Below are 23591 nucleotides of genomic sequence, written 5' to 3'. Positions count from 1 at the left end.
GGTGTAATGACGAGATGCTCATGTCTCCGTCCTAACAATGGGAGTCGTTGCCTCAAAGGCGGGAAGGCAGGCAACAAGTTTAGAAACGCATTGGGCTCAATTTTGGCGAGAGTGAAACCTCTCGATTAGACTATTCCTCTCTGACCCACCCTTGATATTTTCCTAAATTTAACACGGGTTCAAATAGGTGCTGTTAGCTTTAGTGATGGGGTGGCGGTGGTGATGATGCTGCGCGCTATTCGGTTTTTTAAAGTAATTCCAGAACAATACTGAATCCTATTAGTGAGGATCATAATGTTGCGGGTTGTGGTAGAATCTGCTAAAGGTTTGCCTAAAAATAAACTTGGAAGTACACCGGATCCCGTAGCATCTATTATTTTTAAAGGTAAGGAAGTGCTCTTACTTTTTATGTCCCAGAGATTATATTTCTGTATTTTGATCCACAAATCTGATGGTCTGCTTTATTGGGCTACTCCCATCACCTTACACATAGAACTGTCATAACGTTTTCTTTTGTTGCATTCATTGAGAAAGAACAAAGGTTGTGAGATGAAGAATGATGGTGTAACCTATTGATTGGTTAAATCAGGATGTGGTCCTTTGAAGTAGGCAATAACTTTTCATTGGACCTCAACTGATGAATGTATCAATTCAATATTACCTGAGTTCTATTGACTGCATTGGCATTCTTTTACTTTGTACAAGTTGCTAAGAATGGGATACTTTCTTAGCAACTGTAAAATGTGACTGAAATAAGTGGGGGAAAAAACAAATGTTACTTTCAGATGAGAAGAAGAAAACCAAATCAATTGACAGTGAAGTAAACCCAGTTTGGAATGAAGTAAGTACTTTCTGTTCAAACAGAGTATTTGTCCTTGGGAAAGTTGTATTGCCAAAGCAAGACTAGATATGCTCAAAATAGCTGCAATGCTGATAGTGTACTATTGTAGGCTTCTGTATAATATTGTCATTGCCTGCTCTCTAATAGGCTTAATAATATGATTTGTGTGTATCTCAAACACCTTGGCAGTGCCCCTGATTTGATAATTAATACATGTCATGTTTGATTTCAGGTCCTTCAGTTTGATTTGAAGGGCTCTGCGCTTGATTCCTCATCTTACATTGATGTGATTGTGAAAGACTATGAAACTATTGGGAAAGATAAGTAAGTGGCCCACACATGCACCTCAATGTTCCTTTTTACAACTAAAACAATAGTTTCTATTGGACAAATTCAGGTAGGTCCCTCACCGTTCCATTTGCCTCCATTTAAGAAATGTTTTGCAACAGGTGTAATGAATACACCCCTGCAGTAATAGGGGAGTGTTAGGAGAGAGAGAAACCCAGTTTGCTCCACCTCATTAAAACAGAGCAGAGCCGTCCTCTAAATGAAGTTGCAAAGAGCTGCCTAGTCTGCAATGTGATTACAGGAGGTGGTAGGACTTCTACGACTACTACAAGATCTCTTAATCGGTTCAATTTTAATGAAGGTATACTCTAGATTAGACCAACCTCCTGCAAATTAACCCCCAAAAGGAAAGTGTCAACTGCAGTCTTGAAATGGTTCGACCAGAGCTACATAATGACAAAAACAGGTCAGGGCTTGTAGCATGGCATACGATTCAATTCTCAAATATCTACTGAGAGTACTACAATGCATTCTAGGGATAATGTTAATGGAAAAGTAAGTTAGCATAGCCACTGTTTCAGGAGACCTCATTGTTGGCTCAACATGTAGCGCCCACACCCTACTTGCCATGCTCAGACGTCCTTGCAGTGAGTGGGAGAGGTGATCCATCTTAGGCAACAATGAATGAATCCCTGTTTGTTCTGTTGGGATGAGCTGGATGGCACTTGCTGACAGGGAAAGATTGTATTCATGTAGGATGAAAAAGTTGGGAGGGTCCAGGCCTCTAAGTATAGACCAAAGTTAAAATGTTGTGGTGTCTGTCTAGTATTTTCCATTCACAGAGGAAAATACATATGGTAACGATCTGGAGATGTAACCACAGAAAGATTTTCTGCGGTTTGCCAATTAAAATCATGAAAGTTTGTGTGGTATGAAGACAACACATACTTTACAGAATGTTAATGTTTTAGTGAGATTAATTCAGTAAAATGATCATGTCTGTGAATCCTGTGTATGTAATGTAGATTAGCAAAATTATTCTGCAGTTCAGCACATTTGAAATCGGATGTCTGATGCTCCAGTTTTGTCAGTTCTATGCGTGCATCAGTGCAGGCCATGTGATGTGAGTAAAGCTTTCCATTGAGTTAGCCTAATCTGACACACACTGACGATGTGGGAGAGTATAGGGACTCCTCTCTCACACAGTTTTCCAGGGTCTGTTATGATACTTGGTAACCCTAGAAACTTGGGAGAGAAATGTTAAGCTTGTGATTCTGGACTTATTAGATTTGGGCAGGAATTCCTCAAATGACCCCTCCCCCCAAAAAACATCCACAGGTTTATTATCCTGCATTCCAGAAGAGTATCAACCTCCAGAGAATTCAAGTTTCAGCCTCCCAGATGTAGAAGAGATCAGTCTGAACACTGCATAGGAAATGTACTATTCCCCATAAGCAGAGTGACCAGTAAAGATACATTGCAAAGTGTAAAAAGATCAATGACATTATTAACAATAGCCACCAGGATGTTTAATCGTATCCTGTCTGTAAAGACATCAATCATGATTGGAGGGTACAAGTTCAAATCCTTGAAAGGGTTGTAACAATTTGTTCATACATACAGTAGGTGATGTGGGGCAGCAAGTCATATCATAGTATTTGATCATGGTGTCATCAATTAGCACACGAGTGCCCACTCATTCCCACAGACCACAGCGAAAGCTAGCAAGCAATGTACGGTCGGAGACGATGGCGTGAACTGAGGTTTTGTTTGAAACTGCTAGTGAGTCGGGTGAAGATAATAGCACAGAGATTGAAAAATGAGTGGGTTACAGTGGTGAAGAAGAAGAACTCAAATCAAGAGAAGGAAAGTTGTGGTGGAAACTAGGAAACCCCTAGATTAGTTTTTAGTCGGCGTGAGGGTGTTGGCTCTATGCTACCTGGGCAATCCGATTAACATCACGATGGAAAATCTGGAACGTGTTGGAGGAAAGTGTCACGAGAAGTTGTCTTATTTCTATTTTTTTTTGCGTGTGTGTATCTGCAGAGAAGAAGAAGCATGTTTTAAGCCTCAAAAAGATATAGGCGTGGAATGTCAAGGGAGTTATTTCTGGGGTGGCGCAAGAAGTGAAGGTCGACGACATAACTGAAGACATCGATGGAGTGGTTGATGCACATCGACTGGCCTGTATATGGTGGATGGAGAAAATGAATGGACTTTAGCCATACTACTGTTCTTTGATGAAGAGTCTCTCCCATCTCATATACGGTTAGGATTCATGAGATACCCTGCAAGAGCTTTTGTGCACAAGCCCCTTAAGTGTCATGAATGCAAAACATTTCGTGTATCACGTGTGTGCGGAAGGGAAGAGTATCGTATGCCAGATGAAGTGAAATGCTGCAATTGTGGAGGCGAACATGCGCCCGAAATCCTGGAGTGCCCTGTTAGGGTGAAGGAGACCGTGGTGGCAAGAGCAAGGTGTGTTCAGCGTGTCTCCTATCTGGAGGAGGTGAGAAGAGTGGAAGGAACGAGTGGCGGGGAAGAAAACAATAGTAGTAGAGGCACCACGACCAGTTAAGGGTTCTCATCAAGCGAGGGATTGTGAAATGTTACATGTTATGTTCTTATTTTTCAGAGTAAATAACCCACGCACACTAGAGAAGCTTTAACCAAGTTGAATTATTCCCAAAGGTTCTGTACAGCTGTAATCAAACCACAAAATATTTCTCACGTCACAGTTTATATACATCCTACTTAAGACACTCCCTTCTCTCCAATCCTTAGTTTATGCCCAAGAGAAAGAAGGTAACCAAATACTAACCCTGATTACTCCCTTAAGGGGAACTGACCTCACCCCTCACCTTTTGACTTCAACCCCTCCTTCACCTAATCCACAGATGTCCATCTGTCTTCCTTATATCAACACATCGCTCTCTTCCTTTCCATCAAACACATTCCAAAGCCTTCTGGCTAGATACAGACTCTTTCTAATCAAGGCTTTGTCTCTATCATTTATTATCTCAAAATTCAAAGTTTAGCCGATTCCAACAATGTTTAAAAGGTGGACTTTGTATAATTTATTGCAATGGTCATAAACTGTACATTGCAAGTGGAGAAAAATTAAGAGAAAATTGAAATCATTGTGAATGCAGCTGAACGTTTCTTGGGTCTTTGTTTCACAGCCGAGGCCTTGCGAGAAATTCCTGTCTGTGAATGTTTCGCCCCTCACAGGCCCCTCAGCCTGTGTAGGGATGTATTTTGGAATGGACTGTGATTGAATAAGTGGGATGGGTTTTGTTTGTTGATGTGTCTATTTGGTATGATGTCATTTTCCCCCCTTTGCCGCAATGGATTTTTATTTTCTTGTTGACTACCTCGTCCAGCTGGTGGTGGTAATGCACCATCAATATTGGATGTCAAATGCCATCATCGAAGAAGATGACGGTGCTCTACTGATAAGGATATTGCTGCAGTATTTTCATTTCTTACAGGCACCTGATATTAATTATCAAAAGTAATTTCAACCCTCACCTTTGTATAGTATGAAAGCTGTATTTGTTTTTACAGCTAGCCGAATCTGACGTTTGCCCTTGTTTTGTAGGTTTCTAGGCTCTGCAAAAATCTCACTGAAAGACCTTGCAACTGGTCAAGTCAAATCCTCTCCATCTCATGATGTGGCTCTTGTCAATGAAAAGGGGCAGGCTATTGGGGTATGTTTTTCACTGAGGGGATTCGATTAAACTGGTCCTGGGTACACCGGTCTATGGCCGGTCATGTGACCGGGCATAGCTGGTGAGGGAGGCGTACCCTGCTCAAATCGAACAGCAATCTGCGCCGCTCGGTTATGTTGTCAACAAGGCAGCATGATCCATCGTTCAGAAACATACAACATCTCTGTTTCATGAAATTATTTGCTTTAATTAGTTTCAATTGGGAAGGCAGATAAAGCATTTAAAAAAAATCAAAGCAATCACTTTTGCGTGTGAACGCAGAATCCTACTCATTACTCTACGTGCTTAACCTATGTCACTTTTGTTTTGAGCAGACTTCACCGGTGGCCAGAACAGGGCAGCCAGCTTATGCTCCGGAGGCACCCCGGTTCCAAAACAAACGCAATCACTTTCCACCCAGTGCAAACTACGCCTACCCAAGCGATGGGCCAGATTAATGCAATCCCCTCACTAGTTAATAATGGGGAGTGCAGCCACTCACCAGCTACCAAGGATATGGGGAAAACAATCATGCAATCAGCTCAAATTGAAACACCTGTTTTCCCTGCAATCCTTTCAATCCCTATTATACCATTTTTAATTCAACCGTTGTTATCTTAACCACATGAGCATAACAATCTGGTGCAATTTTCCAATCTGAATTTTGATACCAGCATGTTTTAATGGGATAATTGATTGATTGATTCCACCAATTATTCCCCTCCCAGGCCACGGTAAGCCTTTTGATTCGCTATGACCCTCCAGCCAATGCCGCTCCAAAGCCAAATGACCCACAGGAAGGAGCCACAGCTGGTGATTCTGGTACGTCATGTGGTCTGTAGTGCCACGGTAGCATTTGTCTTTGGGATCATGGAGGACTTTTGTTTGCTCGGCTCTGTGGATGAATACTTTGATTGCAAAAAAGAGCTGTCTGGTATGTTTGTCTTAATCATCCAAATTAGAAAGAAACATCATGGAGCTATTAGTATTTTTGCTTTGTTTTCCTGTCAAGTGGCAGGATTATGAAAGGCCTATGAGTTTATTTGATCCTTGTATTAGCTGTTACTTCAGCAAAAAATCTTTGTGCTGTTGAATATACTTTAATCTGACGGGTTGATGTGTCTGCAGTGGAAGGTGGCGGTGAAGAGAGGGATGAGGACTTTATTGATGTAGGACAGAGTGGCTATGCAGGGGGAGTCTCCTCCAATGGTCAGCCTGGGAACCCTAACCAAAGACTGGTCAGGAGTACCAGGAAATGGAACCGTCCCCTGGCCAATAAACCCCAGGACTTTCAGGTGAATTCTCCCACAGCGGTTCTAACATCGATCTAAACACAACTGTCATGCTGCGTAACATTTGTTTTCACTCCCTTTTTCTCATTCTCATCTCTTACCCTCAGATCCGTGTCAGGATCATAGAGGGGCGACAGCTCCCTGGGAATAACATCAAACCTGTTGTTAAGGTGAATGTTTGTGGACAGACTCACAGAACAAGGATAAGGAGGGGAAACAATCCCTTCTTTGATGAGGTAAAGGCAGCCATATTGATTAAACTTGACCAAGTCCATGTGTGCTTAGCAAATTGAGAAATGACTGCAGTACACTTGTCCTGAAGGTTTATGTGGCTTTGCTTTTCTCATTAAACAACGCCGATTCCTTTCTCTTTACAGATGTTCTTTTACAACGTCAACATGTTACCATTAGACCTATTCGATCAATCTATCAGCTTTCGGGTAAGTTGAACTCAATGTTGGTCATTTTGGCACTAACTGGTGAACATTCAGTTCCTATGAGTTGTATAGCATTTCATTCTCGCTTGAATTAAGTGCTCTCCTTCTGTAGGTGTACGACTCCTTCTCTCTGAGAGCTGACAGTCTCATGGGGGACTTCAAGGTACTCCTCCTTTCCCCTCCACATCTTATTAAAACATTCAAGGACTAAGGACACAAAGGAGTCCCAACTTTATAATCCATTACTCGATTCATGTATTTTATCAGTCTGAGGTATTTCCCATCTTTTGCTTCCCACAGGTTGCTATTGGCTTTATTTATGATGGACCAGGTATGTTTATGGAGGTGACTCTCTCTATTTGCAGTCTCAATGTTTATTGGAAACATAAGTGCTCATTGTGCAAGTGTGTGTATATATATATATATATATATTTCATTCATTGTTACAGTTGTCTAGCTAGCAAACTTGAGCCATATTAGTATAGTCAGTCAAAACACCTCTAAACAAGACATGGTCTCAATAACAAGATACAACTAGCTGATGAGCCATCTATGATTCTCCACATGGCATAAGCTTGTCATTGTTGCTAGCTGTCTGAATGTTCAGAATCATAAAAACCCATCGATACGTGCATCATTTATGTGCTGTTGTCAGACAACCCGTCTATGGAGGTAAATGTTGTGCCTGCCTGTCTCACAGATCACTCCGTGATGAGGAAGTGGCTCCTTCTGAATGACCCTGATGACTACAGCTCGGGGGCCAGGGGATACCTCAAAGTCAGCATGTTCATAGTTGGGACTGGAGACGAACCACCGGTACAGTAATACAACCTTTAGTTTGGGTTTACCTCCCACAGTTCCTCTGTTTCCCCTATATGCATTTAACATCAGCGCACCGCTACTGCTAAATCGTGGCTGGCGCTGCAATTTAAAAATAAATAAAAAATGTATGAATGTACAGGCCCCAGGAAGACCCCCATACGCCCCCCGTCAGATTTACATGAAAATAATGTATGTCCCTACCATAGCAGAGTGTGACACCAGTGTGTGTTTGACTTCCGCAGGTAGAGAAGAGGGACGTTAGCGATGACCAGGATGACATAGAGAGTAACCTGCTGATGCCAGCGGGGGTCACTCTGCGATGGGTCACCCTGTCTCTCAAAGTGTTCCGGGCCGAGGACATTCCCCAGAGTACACCACTCCTATATCTAATGTCGTAGCGATCACGTCCTGCTGCTGTTGTGGTTGATTTGTTATGCTTTAAGGTTCTTCAGCACTGACTTCTAAGTGCTTGCTCTCTACGCTAAAGATGGGGTGTGCATCTGTGCTAGCTATTCATTTAGAAAAGTGTATCTCTCAAACTGTGAGATTTGGATTGATGTGGTGTATTTACTTTCCTCTCAAAACAAACTTAACCAGTATGGTTTTTTTTTTCATAGTGGATGATGCCTTTGCCCAGTCAGTGAAGGATATGTTTGGAGGGGATGGGAACAAGAAGAATCTAGTAGACCCTTTTGTAGAGGCCCGCTTCGCTGGCAAAAAGGTACTCTCATTCCTCTCTACACAACTCATCATGGGGAGGATTAGTTTATTATGGAAATGGTTGTGGAGTGAAGTTGATATGTGACTGTTTGTTGTAGCTGTGCACCCAAGTCATTGAGAAGAATGCCAACCCAGAATGGAACCAAATGCTGAATCTTCAGGTCAAGGTAAAAAAAAAAAAAAAAAAAAAAAAAAAATGTGCACTGAATTTCTGCTTTGGTAAATTGTGATTCAAAACAATGATTTCACAAAATCTTTCTGCAGTTCCCTTCCATGTGTGAACAAATCAAACTGACCATATTTGATTGGTAAGTCAAAAGTATCTTCTCTACTGAACACTAAAGTATCCATTTTTAACGCACTTAATTTGCCCTCTTGTCAGTTTTGTTCCGACCTACCTCACTGTTTTAGAACCGTATTCAGATGCATACTTTCTAAGGTCCCGAGTTTCTGCACAAATGGGGCCAGGAAGTAGTGTATAGTCAGCCCTCTTAGAGTGCCTCCCTTGTGCTCTCTGCTCCCTGCCTGTATGCTGTGTAATGGCGTCTCCAGAGTGTGGTCAGTCAGTTATTTGGCCTGGGAGGAACTTGGCCGTACTATAGTATGAGTCAGTCAACCGCCACTCCCTGTTCAGGCTGGGATTCTGTTGGCAGGGAAACACCACTCTAGCCTTAGTCTGTTGCTAGTGGGAATGGTGGAAAATCAGGGCAAATCAAAGGTTAGGAAAACTGTGTCTTCTAACCGTGTGTCCTCTAAATGTGATGACAGTAAAGTTGACGGTGGATAATGTCATGTTGTGATATTGCACTTCTTATGCAGGGATCGCTTGACTCGGAATGACTCAATTGGCACCACCTACTTGAACTTGGGCAAGATAGCGTCCTCTGGTGGTGAAATTGAAGGTATGGTTCGATTCCACTACGCCCCACTATTTCTCCTTCACCATCTATAGCTCAAGTATATGATTTCTATGCCATTGTAGTTGTCTAATTTACATTATGTCCATTCACTTTGGTTGTTAAATGAACAGGTCTACTCTATTCATCTCTATATTCTATTGTAATTGTCTAATGTACAAAACATTGCTTTTTTTCTCTTTGTCTAGACGAACATGCGGGATATGGGTTCTCTCAATCACGTGAGGGATCCAATAGATGTGATGAATTATTAAAGTACCATCCAGTGCAAAAATCTTATTTGGCCCGGGACCACAAACACGTCATGTCAAGGATACTGCAGTTTGCAGTACTGTATACATCACATTAGTCAATTCCTCAGATTATAGCTCAGCACGACATTTCAAAGAATTTTAGAATGGATTGAATTTGACTCCAGACAATGATTACTGCACTGCAGTTACTTTGTGAATGTGTGACTGCTAAGAGTTGTGCCCGGTCAATTCATTGCTGTAGCCCTTTGAGTACGATGGCATGATATTTGAGTGTAGTGATCACATGTCATTTCAAAGTTGTCTGTCCTTGGTACTCAAAAGGTTACAGAAAACAATGTTGCTTCCTGTCTAACCCTTCATATTCAGTTATGGAATTTTGTGACTTTAATATCATTTGCATGCTTTGTTTGTGCTGTCAGAGTTGCCTGTGCTCCTTTTGTTTGCCAAAGATGGAGAGAAAGCTCATGTGTTGCATTTCTAAGTTGCTGTGTGAGGCTGAGATTCTTTGTGTAACCTAACACTCTAAAGAGGGGGGGGAACAGAGCAGATGCTCTAGATTTGCTACTGCTGTGTTAACCGTTCTCCATCCAAGACATCAGCTTCTGACACACAGAACTAACTCCACAGCTTTGTGTGCAGCTCATTATTTAGACATTAGTAAAAAAAAAAATTAAAAAAGCTATTTCCTCCACAGGGAAGACTGGGGAGTCTGAGGTGGGTTTTCTGCCAGCCTTTGGGCCTTGCTATGTCAACCTGTATGGGAGTCCCAGAGAGTTTACTGGGCTTCCTGACCCTTATGAAGAGCTGAACTATGGCAAGGTAGGTCCTGCAAGGGAATTGAATACATTTCTAAGCTTTGAGATGTTGACCGATCTCTACATATGGACTGTATAAACTAATGTTGACATTGAAATTATCTATACTTTTTTTTCTTTTTTGACAGGGTGAAGGGGTGGCCTATCGAGGACGAATCCTGGTTGAGCTCTCGACTAAACTGGAAGGCAAACCTGACAAGACTGTGGATGCGATCCCTAGTGATGACATCTTGGTGGCCCAGGTACTGTAACCTGTCCTCCCATTGGTTCTTAATCAATTTTTACCTTACCCTTTTCTCCTATAGGTATGTCCTGTTTTGGTGTTTATGGCCAAAGAAAAACAAAATACATGCTAAATCTTTGAATAATAAAGTTATTTGAAATGTAAGTCAATTCATGTTTTTAAAAATCTAAACCAAACACGCTTTTATTTTCTGATCAGAAATACCAGCGTAGGAGGAAGTACTGTCTGTGTGCCGTGTTCCACAGTGCCAGCATGCTCCAGGAGCCTGGCGAACCAATCCAGTTTGAAGTCAGCATCGGCAACTATGGCAACAAACTGGACACCACCTGTAAACCACTGTCCTCCACTACCCAGTACAGCTGTGCTGTGTTTGATGGTAAAGGACCAAGCCACCTTACAAATGAAACTCATCTGGTAATTGGTACCTCTACAAGAGTATGTGAATTGGACTAATTTTGTTTATTTTAAACAGGTAACCACTACTATTACCTGCCCTGGGCTGACATAAAGCCAGTGGTTGTCATCACATCATTCTGGGAGGACATCAGTCACCGTTTGGATGCAGTCAACATCATTCTGTACATATCTGAACGCCTGGTAAGATAATGTGTTATTGTTTTTTGCCATGGCAGATTTTATTCATAGTATGAAAATGTATGCACACTACTGTAAGTCGCTCTGGATAGGAGCGTCTGCTAAATGACTAAAATGTAAATGGTATTCTAATATTATTCATAGAATGTATGAATGCAATGTAACATTTGTCTATTGCTCCTTTCAGCAATCTAACATCACTGCAATGAAGACGGCCATCTTGGCTAAAGCTTCTGACAACCGTCTGGCAGAGATATGGCTGAGGCTGGTGAATCAGCTGATCGACGATCTTGACCGGTAAATGCTTCCTTGTTTTTAATGGGTTTAGTTAGTAAACATTGGGATAATCTGTTGGGTTTTCAAAGAATAACTCCTTGCTGATCTAGCTCAAACACGGCAAAGATGACTATTAACCCAGTATTTTGTATCTAACCCAATCCCCATCATACCAGTTTCAAAGTTCCAGACCTGGAGGGCCAATCCAACCTGACTGCCCTGGACATCCAGATCAAGAAGCTGCGGGACAACGCCCTGCAGACCATCATGGAGGGGGCCGACCGTATGAGAGACGAGCTCGCCGACATCAAGAACACCCTGGTGGACATCGAGGGCTGGCTAGACAAACTGAAGCAGCTTGCTGATGAGGTAGGTCAGAGGTCAAGCTGTTTGTCTGGGCATGATATACTTTGGTAAAATGCTATCAATAATCACCGATTTTTATAATGGCTGAAAATTGGGGCTATAGGCTCTTCACATTTTAAGTACAGTACCAGCCAAATGTTTGGACACCTACTCATTCAAGGGTTTTTCTTTATTTGTACTATTTTCTACATTGTAGAATAGTAGTGAAGGCAAACTATGGAATCATGTAGTAACCAAAAAAGTGTTAGCTTGATTTGTTTATATTTTATATTCTACAAAGTAGGTGCACTCTTTTCACAGACTATCTGTTTTTTGGTTACTATATGATTCCATATGTGTTATTTCATAGTTTTGTTGTCTATAATTTAGAAACTTGTAAAAAAATTTTTTTTAAAGAAAAAACCCTTTGAATCAGTAGGTGTCCAAATGTTTGACTTTTACTGCATGTTTCCATGTAAAATTCCCTCTAAATTACCCTTGAAGGTAGTGGTAGGGCTGTATTAACCGGGGATGTAATTGACATTGTGTGTTTACATGTGTCCCTCTCCAGCCCCAGAACAGCATGCCTGACGTGATCATCTGGATGCTGAGGGGGGAGACGAGAGTGGCTTACAGCCGTATCCCAGCCCACCAGCTCCTCTACTCCACCTACAGCGAACAGGCCTGTGGACAGTTCTGCGGCAGGACCAGGACTATCCTCATGCAGTACCCTATGGATAAAAACAAGGGGCTCAAGGTTCCAGTCCAGATCCGAGTCAACGTGTGGCTTGGCCTGTCTGCACACGAGAAGAAGTTCAACACTTTCTCTGAGGGGACGTTCAGTGTGTTTGCTGAATTGGTATGGTTCTATGAAAACGACTCCCTTTTTGAGAGTGTTGAACTTAATAGAAATGGAGGAGAGTGTTGTACAATGTATATCAAGTGTTTGTTCCCCCCCCCCCCCTTGGCAGTATGAGAATCAGGCCTACATGCTGGGAAAGTGGGGAACTACGGGTCTGGGTTTACGCCACAAGTACTCTGATGTGACTGGCAAACTGAAGCTGAAACAGGAGTACTTCATGCCCCCGCGAGGCTGGGAGTGGGAGGGAGAATGGTTCATCGACCCAGAGAAGGGGTAAGACGCATGTTTATGTTTTATACAGTGGTAGAAAAATATTTAATCTGCGCTCCTTTATCACAATCAAATGAAAGCAGACAGGGCACGCCATTTTGAAACAGAAAATATATATATGTTTTTCATATTGGATAAGTCTAGGTAGGCCCTCCCTGTTTCTTGTTATTTTCTTCCCTTTGGTGCCTAATGAACATGATCCAGCTGCCAGTTCTTTGGTTGTTTTCATTTTTCTCATTCCATCAACCACCCATTAGTGAGGAGGATTGTTGTACCAGGTCTCTTTGAGCAGGTTTTAAGTCTGTGTAATAATATCTTTGTCTGTACAAGTCTGTTGACAGAGGCAGATGCGGGACACACTGAATTCATAGATGAAGTCTTCCAGAATGAGACTCGCTTCCCTGGCGGAGAGTGGAAGCCTGCTGCTGAGCCCTACGCTGACGTGGTTAGGGAACACACAACAACACAGACAAAAACGCACAACGGTGTTCAGGTAACTGAGGTGTTGTTCATTGTGTTTGCAGAATGGGGAGAAAACTCAGAACCCAGGGGAGATGGAGTGTCCTGCAGGCTGGAGCTGGGAGGATGAGTGGGCTGTGGATGACAACAGGGCTGTGGATGAGAAAGGTCTGCTTTCACACACTGCTTGACCTTGCAGTGGAGGACTTGACTTGAAATTGGAATTTGTAATGTCTACTCCTGTAGAAATGACCTGTAGAAATTCATACACAATGCTTGAAAATACTAAGGTTTTATTTGAATGCAGGTTGGGAGTATGGAATCACTATCCCTCCAGATGAAAAGCCCAAGTCATGGGTGCCAGCAGAGAAGATGTACCACGTCCACAGAAGGAGGAGAGTGGTCAGGCCCAGGAAGAGATCCGCTGCTGGTACAACCGCTGAGGTCCGTGCGCACTGTGCCAATAGGAAACTGTAATTAAATGTTGTGGGTGTCTAATATATTCCCCTGCCTTTTCAGAAGCGAGACCAAGGAGACCCAGAGGGCTGGGAGTTCTCCTCTCTGATTGGCTGGAAGTTCCACAGGAAGGTGCGTTCCACCGACACAATCCGACGCCGACGCTGGAGGAGGAAGATGGCCCCCGCCGACCGCCTAGGGGCATCCGCCATTTTCAAACTGGAGGGGGCACTGGTGAGAAACTCTGGTCCTCGCGGCCTGCAGCTTCTGTTGGTTTTCTCTTCTCCCTGGCATGACGACACTTGTCCAGCAGTTGTCCATCCCTGTTGAGTGATTAATTCTGAGGGATTCTTGATTTGTCTTTGCAGGGGGTTGATACAGATGAGAAGAGAAAAGATGAGAAGGTTGATGCGTCCAAGCCCTTTGGTGCCAATACTCCAACTGTTTCCTGTTCATTTGACAGTGAGTGCTTTAGTTATATATATATATATATATATATATATATTGGCATGAATTTCTCTGTCTGATACTGGCCTTAACCTTGGGTGTTTTTTTTCTTTCTTCTTCTTGCAGGGTCACACGTCTACCACCTCCGCATCTACATTTACCAGGCCAGGAACCTTGTTGCCATGGACAAAGACAGCTTCTCGGGTCTGCACATCTCCCTGTCAAAAATCCTCTTGATTTGGTGGCAGTTGACACGTGAGATATTATGAAAATGACACTCAATGTGTTCGATCTCCTCCTAGATCCATATGCACATGTGTCTTTCCTGCACATGAGTCAAACCACCGAGACCATGAAGGCTACTCTGAACCCCACGTGGGACCAGACTCTGATCTTCCATAACATGGAGATCTATGGGGACCCCCAGAACATCGCCCACTATCCCCCCGATGTGGTGCTGGAGTTCTATGACAATGACCAAGTGGTGAGTGTGATCAGAGTCCCGTCAGTTACTCAGGTTATCAACACAGTCCCCTAATTGACTGATTTTCATCCTGGCTGTAGTTGGTTCAGACTGAATATGAAATTCAGTGAATATGTCCAGAAAATGGGCTTATGTCATGAAATGGAAAAATAAGAGAATTTTTGTATTGTTACACTCTGCCCCAGGGGAAACATGAGCTGCTGGGTCGGAGCATGTGTGTCCCCCTGGTGAAACTGAACCCAGGCATGGACCAGACCCCTCAACTGCTGTGGTCCCCCATCACACACAAGGGCAGGCGGGCTGGGGAGGTGCTTGTGGCTGCTGAGCTCATCCTGACGGATAAGGTGTAGTACCAGAGTAGGATGTGGAGCACAATTGGTTAGTGGGGTAGGCTTATAGGAAGAAGGTTATGTGTATTGTTTGTACTCTTGTCTCCAGGGGATTGGGATGGACCTCCCTCTGGTTCCTCCCAAGAGGGCAGAGAATCTGTACATGGTGCCTCAGGGGATACGGCCTGTGGTGCAACTCATGGCCATTGAGGTAAAATGACAATACTTCAGTCATAACATTACCACAAATGTCAAGTTTACCTGCAGTTTCCCACTATATATGCTGTGTGTGTTCCAGATTCTGGCCTGGGGCTTGCGCAACATGAAGACTTACCAGTTGGCCACAGTGTCCTCCCCTAGCCTGGTGGTGGAGTGTGGAGGAGAGGTGGTTCAGTCTGCTGTCATCAAGAACATGAAGAAGAGCCCCAACTTTCCTGGATCTGTCCTCTTCCTCAAAGTGGTAAGAGCTGCTTGCTTTGGATCTCAGGCACTTTTTTTTTGGTAAAATGATGCCAGTGTAGGCATCCTCTCATTCCTCACTCAGGGGATCGATGTCAAAGTTGTCTTTATCCTCAGCTCCTTCCCAAAGAGGAGATGTACACCCCTCCCATCGTGCTGAAGGTGATTGACCACAGGCCATTTGGCAGGAAGCCAGTGGTTGGACAGTGTACCATAGACACTCTGGAGGAGTTTCGCTGCGACCCTTACATCATCCAGAAGTCATCCATGTCATCCAAAGGTAACTGTTGTCTCTATCGTACACTTACTACACGTGCATTCTACCACCCTATGTTGAGATTGAAATGGTTTTCCAACATATGAGATGTACATAAGAAATTGTCTCGACTTTTTTAGTGGCTCTGATGGCTTCTTCTCCTCGGGACATCAGAATTGACATGGAAGACGGGAGGCCTCTGCTTGAAACTCAGGTATACTCTGGCATTTGAAGGGGAAATCCCTCATTCACCATATTTTGTTGGACATTACACTCAGAGCTTGTAAGATTTATTCTATCTAATAAGTGTCCGAATTTCACGTCGATGCTTTGACTTGCAGTTTGTGTAGAGTATATCAGCAGCAGTCAACAAAATGGCCGCCACCTATTTCATCTTGTATGTATGGTCATCTATAGTTTAACTCTATAGGCTGGACAATGACACTGCAGGGTTGAGGTTGCCTTTCTAAAATCTCAACGGTGATCCATGTTTATATAGAGAAATTTAAATGACTGCTGCGGAAGGAGTATGAGCAGAGTCAAAATGTGATTCATCCAAAGAAGTTAACAAAATGAAATAACTTTGAACTTGTTTTAAAAAAAAATGTAAAGTAAGTTTGCGTTTAATCTAATAAAACAGGACATCTGTGTCCCGTATTTAGAACTGAGCAACAAAAAAAGAAACCCTTATTGAAACTATTCTTTTGATTTTGCATTCTCACATCTTGCCTACTCATTCCTATAATCCAACTGATATTGCTGATCATATTTAAATTGTTTTATAATTGTATGCATTTACAATTATTTAAAATGACAGAACTGCAAATTATACCACTTCTATTGTAATCAATGATCAACCTTCTAGACAATCATAGCTCGTGCATTCAAACAATGTCCAATCGTGCCATTGGATCACTTTTGGTGATCAATGAATCAAATAAATAAGCTTTTTTTTTCTTCCCTTCATGCTACAGCCGATCTTATAGAATCTACCAGATTGATCATGCATGTGACACATTCACATGATTTGAACATTCATGTGACACTGATTCACTAGCTGGCATACGAATGACTCTGATATTGACTTGACACCTTGTTTACTTATCTTTCCTTTCATCCCATTCTCCTTCCTTAAAGCTTGCAGAGAAGGTAAGATATGAAAACTTCTACGCACAGCTCTCTATCACACTGATGTACAGACTTGAATTTGATAAACTTCGCTTTTTCACATTAGGAGAAGGAGACAGTTGATTGGTGGAGTAAATTCTACGCTTCCATTGGAGATCAGGAGAAGTGCCGTCCTTACCTTCAGAAGGGATATGACACTTTGAAGGTGAAGCCTTGACATCTCACACAGAATACATCTGAAGTAGCTGCACTGATTAATTGGAATAGTTCCCCCCCCCCCCTTAGACTCAAATATAATTTTATATCCTCTGTTTTCAGGTGTATGATAACGAACTGGAAGAGATTCCTGAGTTCAAACAACTCACTGATTTCTGCAGGACCTTCAAACTGAAAAGAGGCAAGAATGAAGATGGGGATGACGATCCATCTGTCGTTGGAGAATTCAAGGTGGAACAGCAGTTGCTCACCGTTGTCACAAAATACCTACACTTACATGTCTCATGCATAACATGCCACATTGGCTCAGTTATACAAATGGATGGAATGCATCAGTCATAAATCAGGCTATTGCTGCATTCTAGTGGTGGAGTTGATGCATTGCTACCTGTCAGTGATGGCTGATTTTGTTTTTTCAGGGCTCTTTTAAGGTGTACCCTCTATCAGACGACCCGGGTGTTGCTCTTCCTCCTCGCCAGTTCCGTGAGCTGCCTAAAAGCGGGCCTCAGGAGTGCCTGGTCAGGATTTATGTGGTCAGAGGCATCGACCTGCAACCCAAGGATAACAACGGCCAGGCGAGTCCTGATGTGACCTTGGAGTTATAAGATTACATCTGTAAAAAATGTGATTCTGAGATGATTGGCTTTAAAGTTCTAAACCCATATTGGTTTGACATTGAATGGAGTGAGCAATATTCATCTCATTTGTAACTTTACAACATGAATTGGGGTATTTTGACTTATTCCACATTTTGTTGTTGCAGCCTGATTTCAAAATGGATTAAAAGTATAATTCTCACCCATCTTCACACTACCCCCTAAGTGAAAACATGTTTTTAGAAATGTGTGCGACTGTATTAAATGCAGAAATATCATTTGCATAAGTATTCATACCCCTGAGTAAATGCATGTTAGTAAGCTTTGGCAGCGACTACAGCTGTGAGTCTTTTCTAGGTAAGTCTCTAAGATGTGCCCACCTGGATTGTGCAACATTTGCCCATTTATTTTCACAATTCTTCAAGCTCTGTCAAATTGGTTGTTGACCATAGCTAGATAGCCATTTTCAAGTTCTGCCTTAGATTTTCAAGCAGATTTGAGTCAACTGTAACTAGGCCACTCGGGAACATTCAATGTTCTCTTGGTAAGCAACTTGTGTATATTTGGCCTTGTGTTTTTAGGTTATTGTCCTGCTGAAAGTTGTATGTGCCTGGTGGAAAGCAGACTGAACCAGGTTTTCCTCTTGGATTTTGCATGTGCTTAGTGCTATTCAAATAAACAAAACTCTGTAGTCCTTGCTGATGACCAGCATACCCATAACATGATGCAGCCACCAACATGCTTAACAATATGAAGAGTGGTACTCATTGTGTTGTATTGGATTTGGTCCAAACATAATGGCTTGTATTCGACAAAGTTTATTTCTTTGCCACTTTTTGAAATTAACTTTTTGAAAACCGACTATTTTATTTTTACAGGCTTTCTTTTCACTCGTTTTGATTAGTATTGTGGAGTAACTATGTTCTTGATCCATCCTCAGTTTTCTCCTATCACAGCCACAGTTTAGTCACCATTGGCCTCATTGTGAAATCCCTGAGTGGTTTCTTGCCTCTTCGGCAACTGAGTTAGGAAGGATGCCTGTATCTTTGTAGTGACTGGGTGTATTGATACATCATCCAAAATGTAATTCATAACTTCACCATGCTCAAAGGGATATTAAGTGTCTTTAAAAAAAGTTTTACCTCTCTACCAATAGGTGCCCTTTGCGAAAACCTTCCTGGTCTTTGGTTAAATCTGTGTTTGAAATTCACTGCTCGACTGAGGGAACTTACACTTTATCTGCATGTTGGGGTACAGAAATGAGGTAGTCATTCAAAAATCATGTTCAACACTTCTTGCACAGAGTGAGTCCCTGCAACTTGTTAAATAAGCAAATATTTACTCCTGAATTTATGTAGGCTTGCCATAAAGGTGTTCACTTACTGACCAGACATTGTAGCTTTTCATTTTTTAAAATTCATTTGCAAAAATTTATCGACCATTATACCACTTTGATGTTATGGGGTATTGTGTAGGCCAGAGATGATACAGGCAGAAACACAACAAAAATGTGGAAAAAGTAAAGGGGTGTGAATACTTTCTGAAGGCACTATAGGTAGTGAACCTTTTTTATGTCTAACTGTTTATCCCAAAATGAAGATATCACCTTAGAATCCAAAGCTCTTGCATTGTCCATTGCTGTGTTGCTGCCCTCTTCAATTTTACACATACATTGAATCGCTTCAATGTTGCAACATGTTTTCTCAATTTGCCTTTCCTTTACAGTGTGATCCTTATATGAAGATTGCCCTGGGGAAAAAGTCAATTGAGGACCGAGATAACTACTTACCAAATACCACCAACCCTGTGTTTGGAAGGTAAAAATCGCACATTTTAATTTAGATATTTACTTACCCTCAAGGTCTTATGGCTAATATTGTACATTACACTTATACTAAACCTTTTTTTTTTTTGCAGAATGTTTGAGATGACATGTTTCTTGCCTGAAGACAAAGACCTGAAGATCTCTGTGTATGACTATGATCTGCTGAGTCGCGATGAGAAAGTGGGCGAGACGGTGATTGACCTGGAGAACCGTTTCTTGTCGCGCTTCGGCTCCTACTGTGGCCTACCTCAGACATACTGCACGTGAGGAGACTTTTTCCTACTGTAAATCGTAATGTGAGAGTTCACTACAAAATGCCCCTTGCCTTCTGTTGTATAGCTACAGATAGTCTTTTACTTAGATTTTATTTGACTAGGCAGGTCAATTAAGAACTTATTTGCTGTGTTCTCCCTGAAACAGCTCTGGAATCAACCAATGGCGTGACCAGCTGAAGCCCTCTCAGATCCTTCAGAACCTGGCCCGCCTCAAAGGTGTCCCTCCACCCATGACAGAAGACAATGGCAACACACTGTCATTCAATGGGGAACAGTACACCCTGGCTCAATTTGGTAATTCATGACTTTTAAATTTTTTTAATTTTATTTTAAATGCCGTTTTTCTTAACGTTCATTTTGTGTGACCTGAGTAGAGCCTTTGTGACTTGAGGTAACCCACTTTTACCATCTACATTTAGAGGCTAACAACGAGATCCACCAGCACTTGGGCCCTGCCAACGAACGTCTCCCTCTGCATGTGCTTAGAACTCAAGGATTGGTGCCGGAGCATGTGGAGACCAGGACACTGTTCAGCAGCTTCCAGCCCCAACTCTCTCAGGTCACTGTCCATGTTGTCTTCCTCTTTAATGTCTACCACTGCTTCCATGTATCTGAGACTAACTGTATTTTTACTCACTGTATAGGGCCGTCTTCAAATGTGGGTGGATGTTTACCCCAAAAGCATGGGCCTTCCCGGACCACCCTTTGACATTGCACCACGCAAGGCCAAAAAGTAAGAATTGTTTCTCAATTTGGTATTTCAAAGTAATCTTGTCTATAAACGTCTTTAATGAATTCCATGTCTCCATTTAGGTATTTCCTTCGAGCTGTTGTTTGGAACACCACTGATGTCATTCTAGATGAAACCAGCATCACTGGGGAGCACATGAGCGATATCTACGTCAAAGGGTATCAATCAATCAAACGTAGATTAACATTGAAATGCTTACCAAAAATGCAGCGCTGTAGTCAATGAACAGCATTCTCACATAGGTTTTCCTTTTGTCTACCTGGGAGAGGGCAGTGTTGAGTGCAGTAGAGATTGCGACATCTGTGGATCTGTTGGGGCAGTGTGAAAATTGTTGTGGATCCAGAGTTTCTGGAATGATGGTGTTGTGAGCCATGACCAGCCATTCAAAGCATTTAATGGCTACAGATGAGTGCTACAGGGCGGTAGTCATTTATTTACTATGGTGATCTGCTTGAAATCTGTAGGTATTACAGACTGGGTCAGGGAGACGTTGAAAATGAAGACACTTGCCAGCTGGTTAGTGCATGCTCGGAGTATGCATCCTGGTAATCCTTCTGGCCCTGCAGCCTTGTAAATGTTAAGCTGTTTAAAGGTCTTACTCACATTGGCTACGAAGACTGATCAGTCGTCCGGAACAGCAAGCATAGAAGGCATTTAGCTTGTCTGGTAGGCATGCGTCACTGGGCAGCTTGCGGCTGGATTTCCCTTTGTAATCTGATATTCTGCAAGCCCTACCACATCCGACCAGCATCAGCTGGAGTAGTAGGATTCGATCGTAGTCCTGTATGGATGCTTTGCCTGTTTGATGGCTCGTCGAAGGTTGTAGCGGGATTTCTTATAAGCGTCCGGATTGGTGTCCCACCCCTTGAAAGCGGCAGCTCAAGCCTTTAGCTTAGTGTGGCTGTTGCCTGTAACCCAAGGCTTCTGGTTGGGATATGTACAGTCAGTGTAGTGACGATATCGTCGCTGCACTTATTAATCAAGCCAGTGACTGTGGTAAACTTGTCAACGTTATCAGATGAATTCCGAAAAACATATTCCAGTCTATGCTAGCGAAACAACAGTGCTGTAGTTTAGCATCCGCTTCATCAGACCACATCTGTATTGAGCTCGTCACTGGTACTTCCTGTTTTTGCTTGTAAGCAGGAATCGGGAGGATAGAGTCTAGTGTTGATCAATTATCTGTTAAAAATATATTAGGGTCTAACTACTACAATGGCACATTACAACCTAAATGATTTAACCAGTCAGTTTGTCTTTTCAGTTGGATGCCAGGTATGGAGGAGGACAAGCAGAAGACTGACGTCCACTACAGGTCTCTGGACGGAGACGGCAACTTCAACTGGAGGTTCATCTTTGGCTTTGAATACCTGCCCGCTGAACAGCTATGTCTGGTCTCCAAGAAGGTGTGTTGAGGCTTGACAAAAATATTAAACGTAATAGTGTAGTAAAGATAAAAATTGAGATGCATTTCATTGGCAACAATTTTGCCTTTTTTTTTTTATTATCTTAAACAGGAACACTTCTGGAGTCTAGACAAAACAGAGTTCAGGATACCCCCCAAGTTGATTGTTCAAATTTGGGATAATGACAAGTTCTCATTAGATGATTACCTGGGTGAGACACCTCTAGCGCTATGAATTACCATACAATACTTTCTTTCAACCAAAAATGTTCATGTTGCTTCAGCTGATCAATTCTGCTATTAACACACAGTTCTGTGCTGTTCTGTTTATTTTATAGGCACAGTAGAGCTGGATCTGTGTAACCTAACCCCTCCTGCCAAGACTCCAGAAAAGTGCAGTCTGGGTATGATGGAGGTGATTTTGGATGCAGAGCCACACAAATCAGACCTGACCAACTCGCTGTTCGCTCAGCAGTCTGTCAGAGGCTGGTGGCCCTGTGTCATTGAACAGGATGGGAAGGAAGTCCTTGGTGTGAGTACAGCTTAGCGGTCATCAATTTTAACAATGGCAAAACGAAGACTATAAATCAACCTGGTTTTAGGGGGTCTGCAGTAGATTACTAAATTGCGAATCAGAGGCATATATGAAACATTGTGTGGAATAAATCTGAATTAACATGTGTAGGGGAAGGTCGAGATGACTCTTGAAATTGTGGCTGAGAATGAGGTGGATGGGAAGCCTGCTGGGAAGGGCAGGGATGAACCCAACATGAACCCAAAGCTTGACTTCCCTAAGTAAGGACTTCCACTGGTCTGTGTAGATTCACCCTTTTCATAGGCATATCAGAAATGTTTACCTCAAACTGTACATACCATATTAAACTCTGTTTCCTCTTTCAACAGCCGTCCAGACACGTCCTTCTTCTGGTTCACGAACCCCTGCAAGACCATGAAGTTTATTTTGTGTCGCAAATTCAAGTGTATGTTCATTGGACTGATCCTGCTGATCCTAGTGCTGCTCTTCATCGGAATCCTGTTATACTCTTTACCGGTAAGAACAAACAGGAGGAGGATAGAGGGTCAGATTGTGTTAAATAAAATTCCCATTAAGGAAATAAACCGATAGCCTACGTTTTTGATGTTATTGTTTGCCTAATTGCTATTTTTCTTTGTTCTAGAACTATATTTCAATGAAAATTGTGAAGCCGTTTCAATGAGAACTCCAGAGGAGCAAGAGACCCAAAGATTTCCGATGTATTTTCAACCAAAAACATTGACTATTTTATGTATTCAAAACTGTATGTGTAATATTTCAAATGTATAAAAAAAAAAACTTTGTCCACAGAATGCACAATTGGTATTGTTCAAACTAACTTCTGCCATATGTTCTCTTTTCAGAAGTTAGTCAGAATTCCTTAAACGTTATGCACTTTTTCACTTCACTTTTTTTTCAATGTTCTATGCTTTGCAATTCATATATTGTTGTGATTATGTACACACTGAATGTTCAAATCTGCTTTTGTATTGTTTGAAAATATGTTTACTAACATGTTTGTTTTTTAAAGGTCATAATAAATGATAATCAGTATGCAAATGGAATTGTTGGTCTTTGCTGTGTTTAAAAAATATATATTAATATTCTTAGTTCAGGTGAAAACCCATGTCAATGGTAAGGACAGGCCTGCAGGTTAAGTGTAACCTTAACTCCAGCCAAGTTTAAAATACAACTGCTAAAATGTGGCTAGAGAGACCAATGTCAATTAAAAGGAAATGCATGTTTTGGAAAGTTTTTAGTAATATGATCTTGGTTTTCCATCA

General features: G+C 42.1%; 1 protein-coding gene across 4 annotated transcripts; it reads left to right on the top strand.

Moving 5' to 3' along the window:
* The first annotated feature begins 67 nt into the window (after positions 1-67).
* Positions 68-23372, top strand: LOC112224247 (myoferlin). Of its 4 annotated transcripts, XM_024387688.2 has the most exons (53): positions 69-385; positions 786-841; positions 1074-1165; positions 4731-4839; positions 5568-5661; positions 5968-6134; positions 6239-6367; positions 6509-6571; positions 6681-6731; positions 6869-6899; positions 7269-7384; positions 7633-7759; positions 8008-8111; positions 8209-8277; positions 8375-8418; positions 8930-9012; positions 9216-9248; positions 9976-10100; positions 10225-10338; positions 10539-10716; positions 10813-10937; positions 11122-11231; positions 11387-11579; positions 12127-12414; positions 12527-12690; positions 13018-13132; positions 13212-13314; positions 13454-13590; positions 13666-13836; positions 13971-14064; positions 14176-14253; positions 14352-14533; positions 14719-14877; positions 14972-15073; positions 15161-15322; positions 15439-15601; positions 15718-15791; positions 16715-16726; positions 16812-16910; positions 17024-17152; positions 17341-17496; positions 19243-19334; positions 19435-19605; positions 19763-19911; positions 20037-20176; positions 20262-20350; positions 20431-20526; positions 21633-21774; positions 21886-21985; positions 22112-22305; positions 22459-22568; positions 22677-22824; positions 22952-23372. In XM_024387688.2, the coding sequence occupies exons 1-53, from the start codon at positions 295-297 to the stop codon at positions 22988-22990; spliced, it is 6162 nt and encodes a 2053-aa protein (XP_024243456.1). In that variant the 5' UTR covers positions 69-294; the 3' UTR covers positions 22991-23372. The 4 variants fall into 4 exon arrangements, with proteins under 4 accessions (XP_024243457.1, XP_024243456.1, XP_024243458.1 ...); XM_024387689.2 differs by lacking the exon at positions 22459-22568 and having other exon boundaries at positions 68-385; XM_024387690.2 differs by lacking the exon at positions 9216-9248.
* Positions 23373-23591: the final 219 nt, after the last annotated feature.

Source organism: Oncorhynchus tshawytscha, linkage group LG25 (assembly GCF_018296145.1).
Source record: "Oncorhynchus tshawytscha isolate Ot180627B linkage group LG25, Otsh_v2.0, whole genome shotgun sequence".
Lineage (NCBI taxonomy): Eukaryota > Metazoa > Chordata > Actinopteri > Salmoniformes > Salmonidae > Oncorhynchus > Oncorhynchus tshawytscha.
Note: the sequence above shows the minus strand (reverse complement) of the source record. Positions and strands in the feature narration are given on the sequence as shown.

What these genes read in the sequence shown, in the direction of transcription:
- LOC112224247 (XM_024387688.2), top strand. Translation starts at nt 295, where the DNA reads ATGTTGCGGGTTGTGGTAGAATCTGCTAAAGGTTTGCCTAAAAATAAA. An exon ending in CTGATCGACGATCTTGACCG is followed by an intron (nt 11,232 to 11,386) that starts GTAAATGCTTCC and finishes CCATCATACCAG; the next exon opens with TTTCAAAGTTCCAGACCTGG. An exon ending in ATGGGAAGGAAGTCCTTGGT is followed by an intron (nt 22,306 to 22,458) that starts GTGAGTACAGCT and finishes TAACATGTGTAG; the next exon opens with GGGAAGGTCGAGATGACTCT.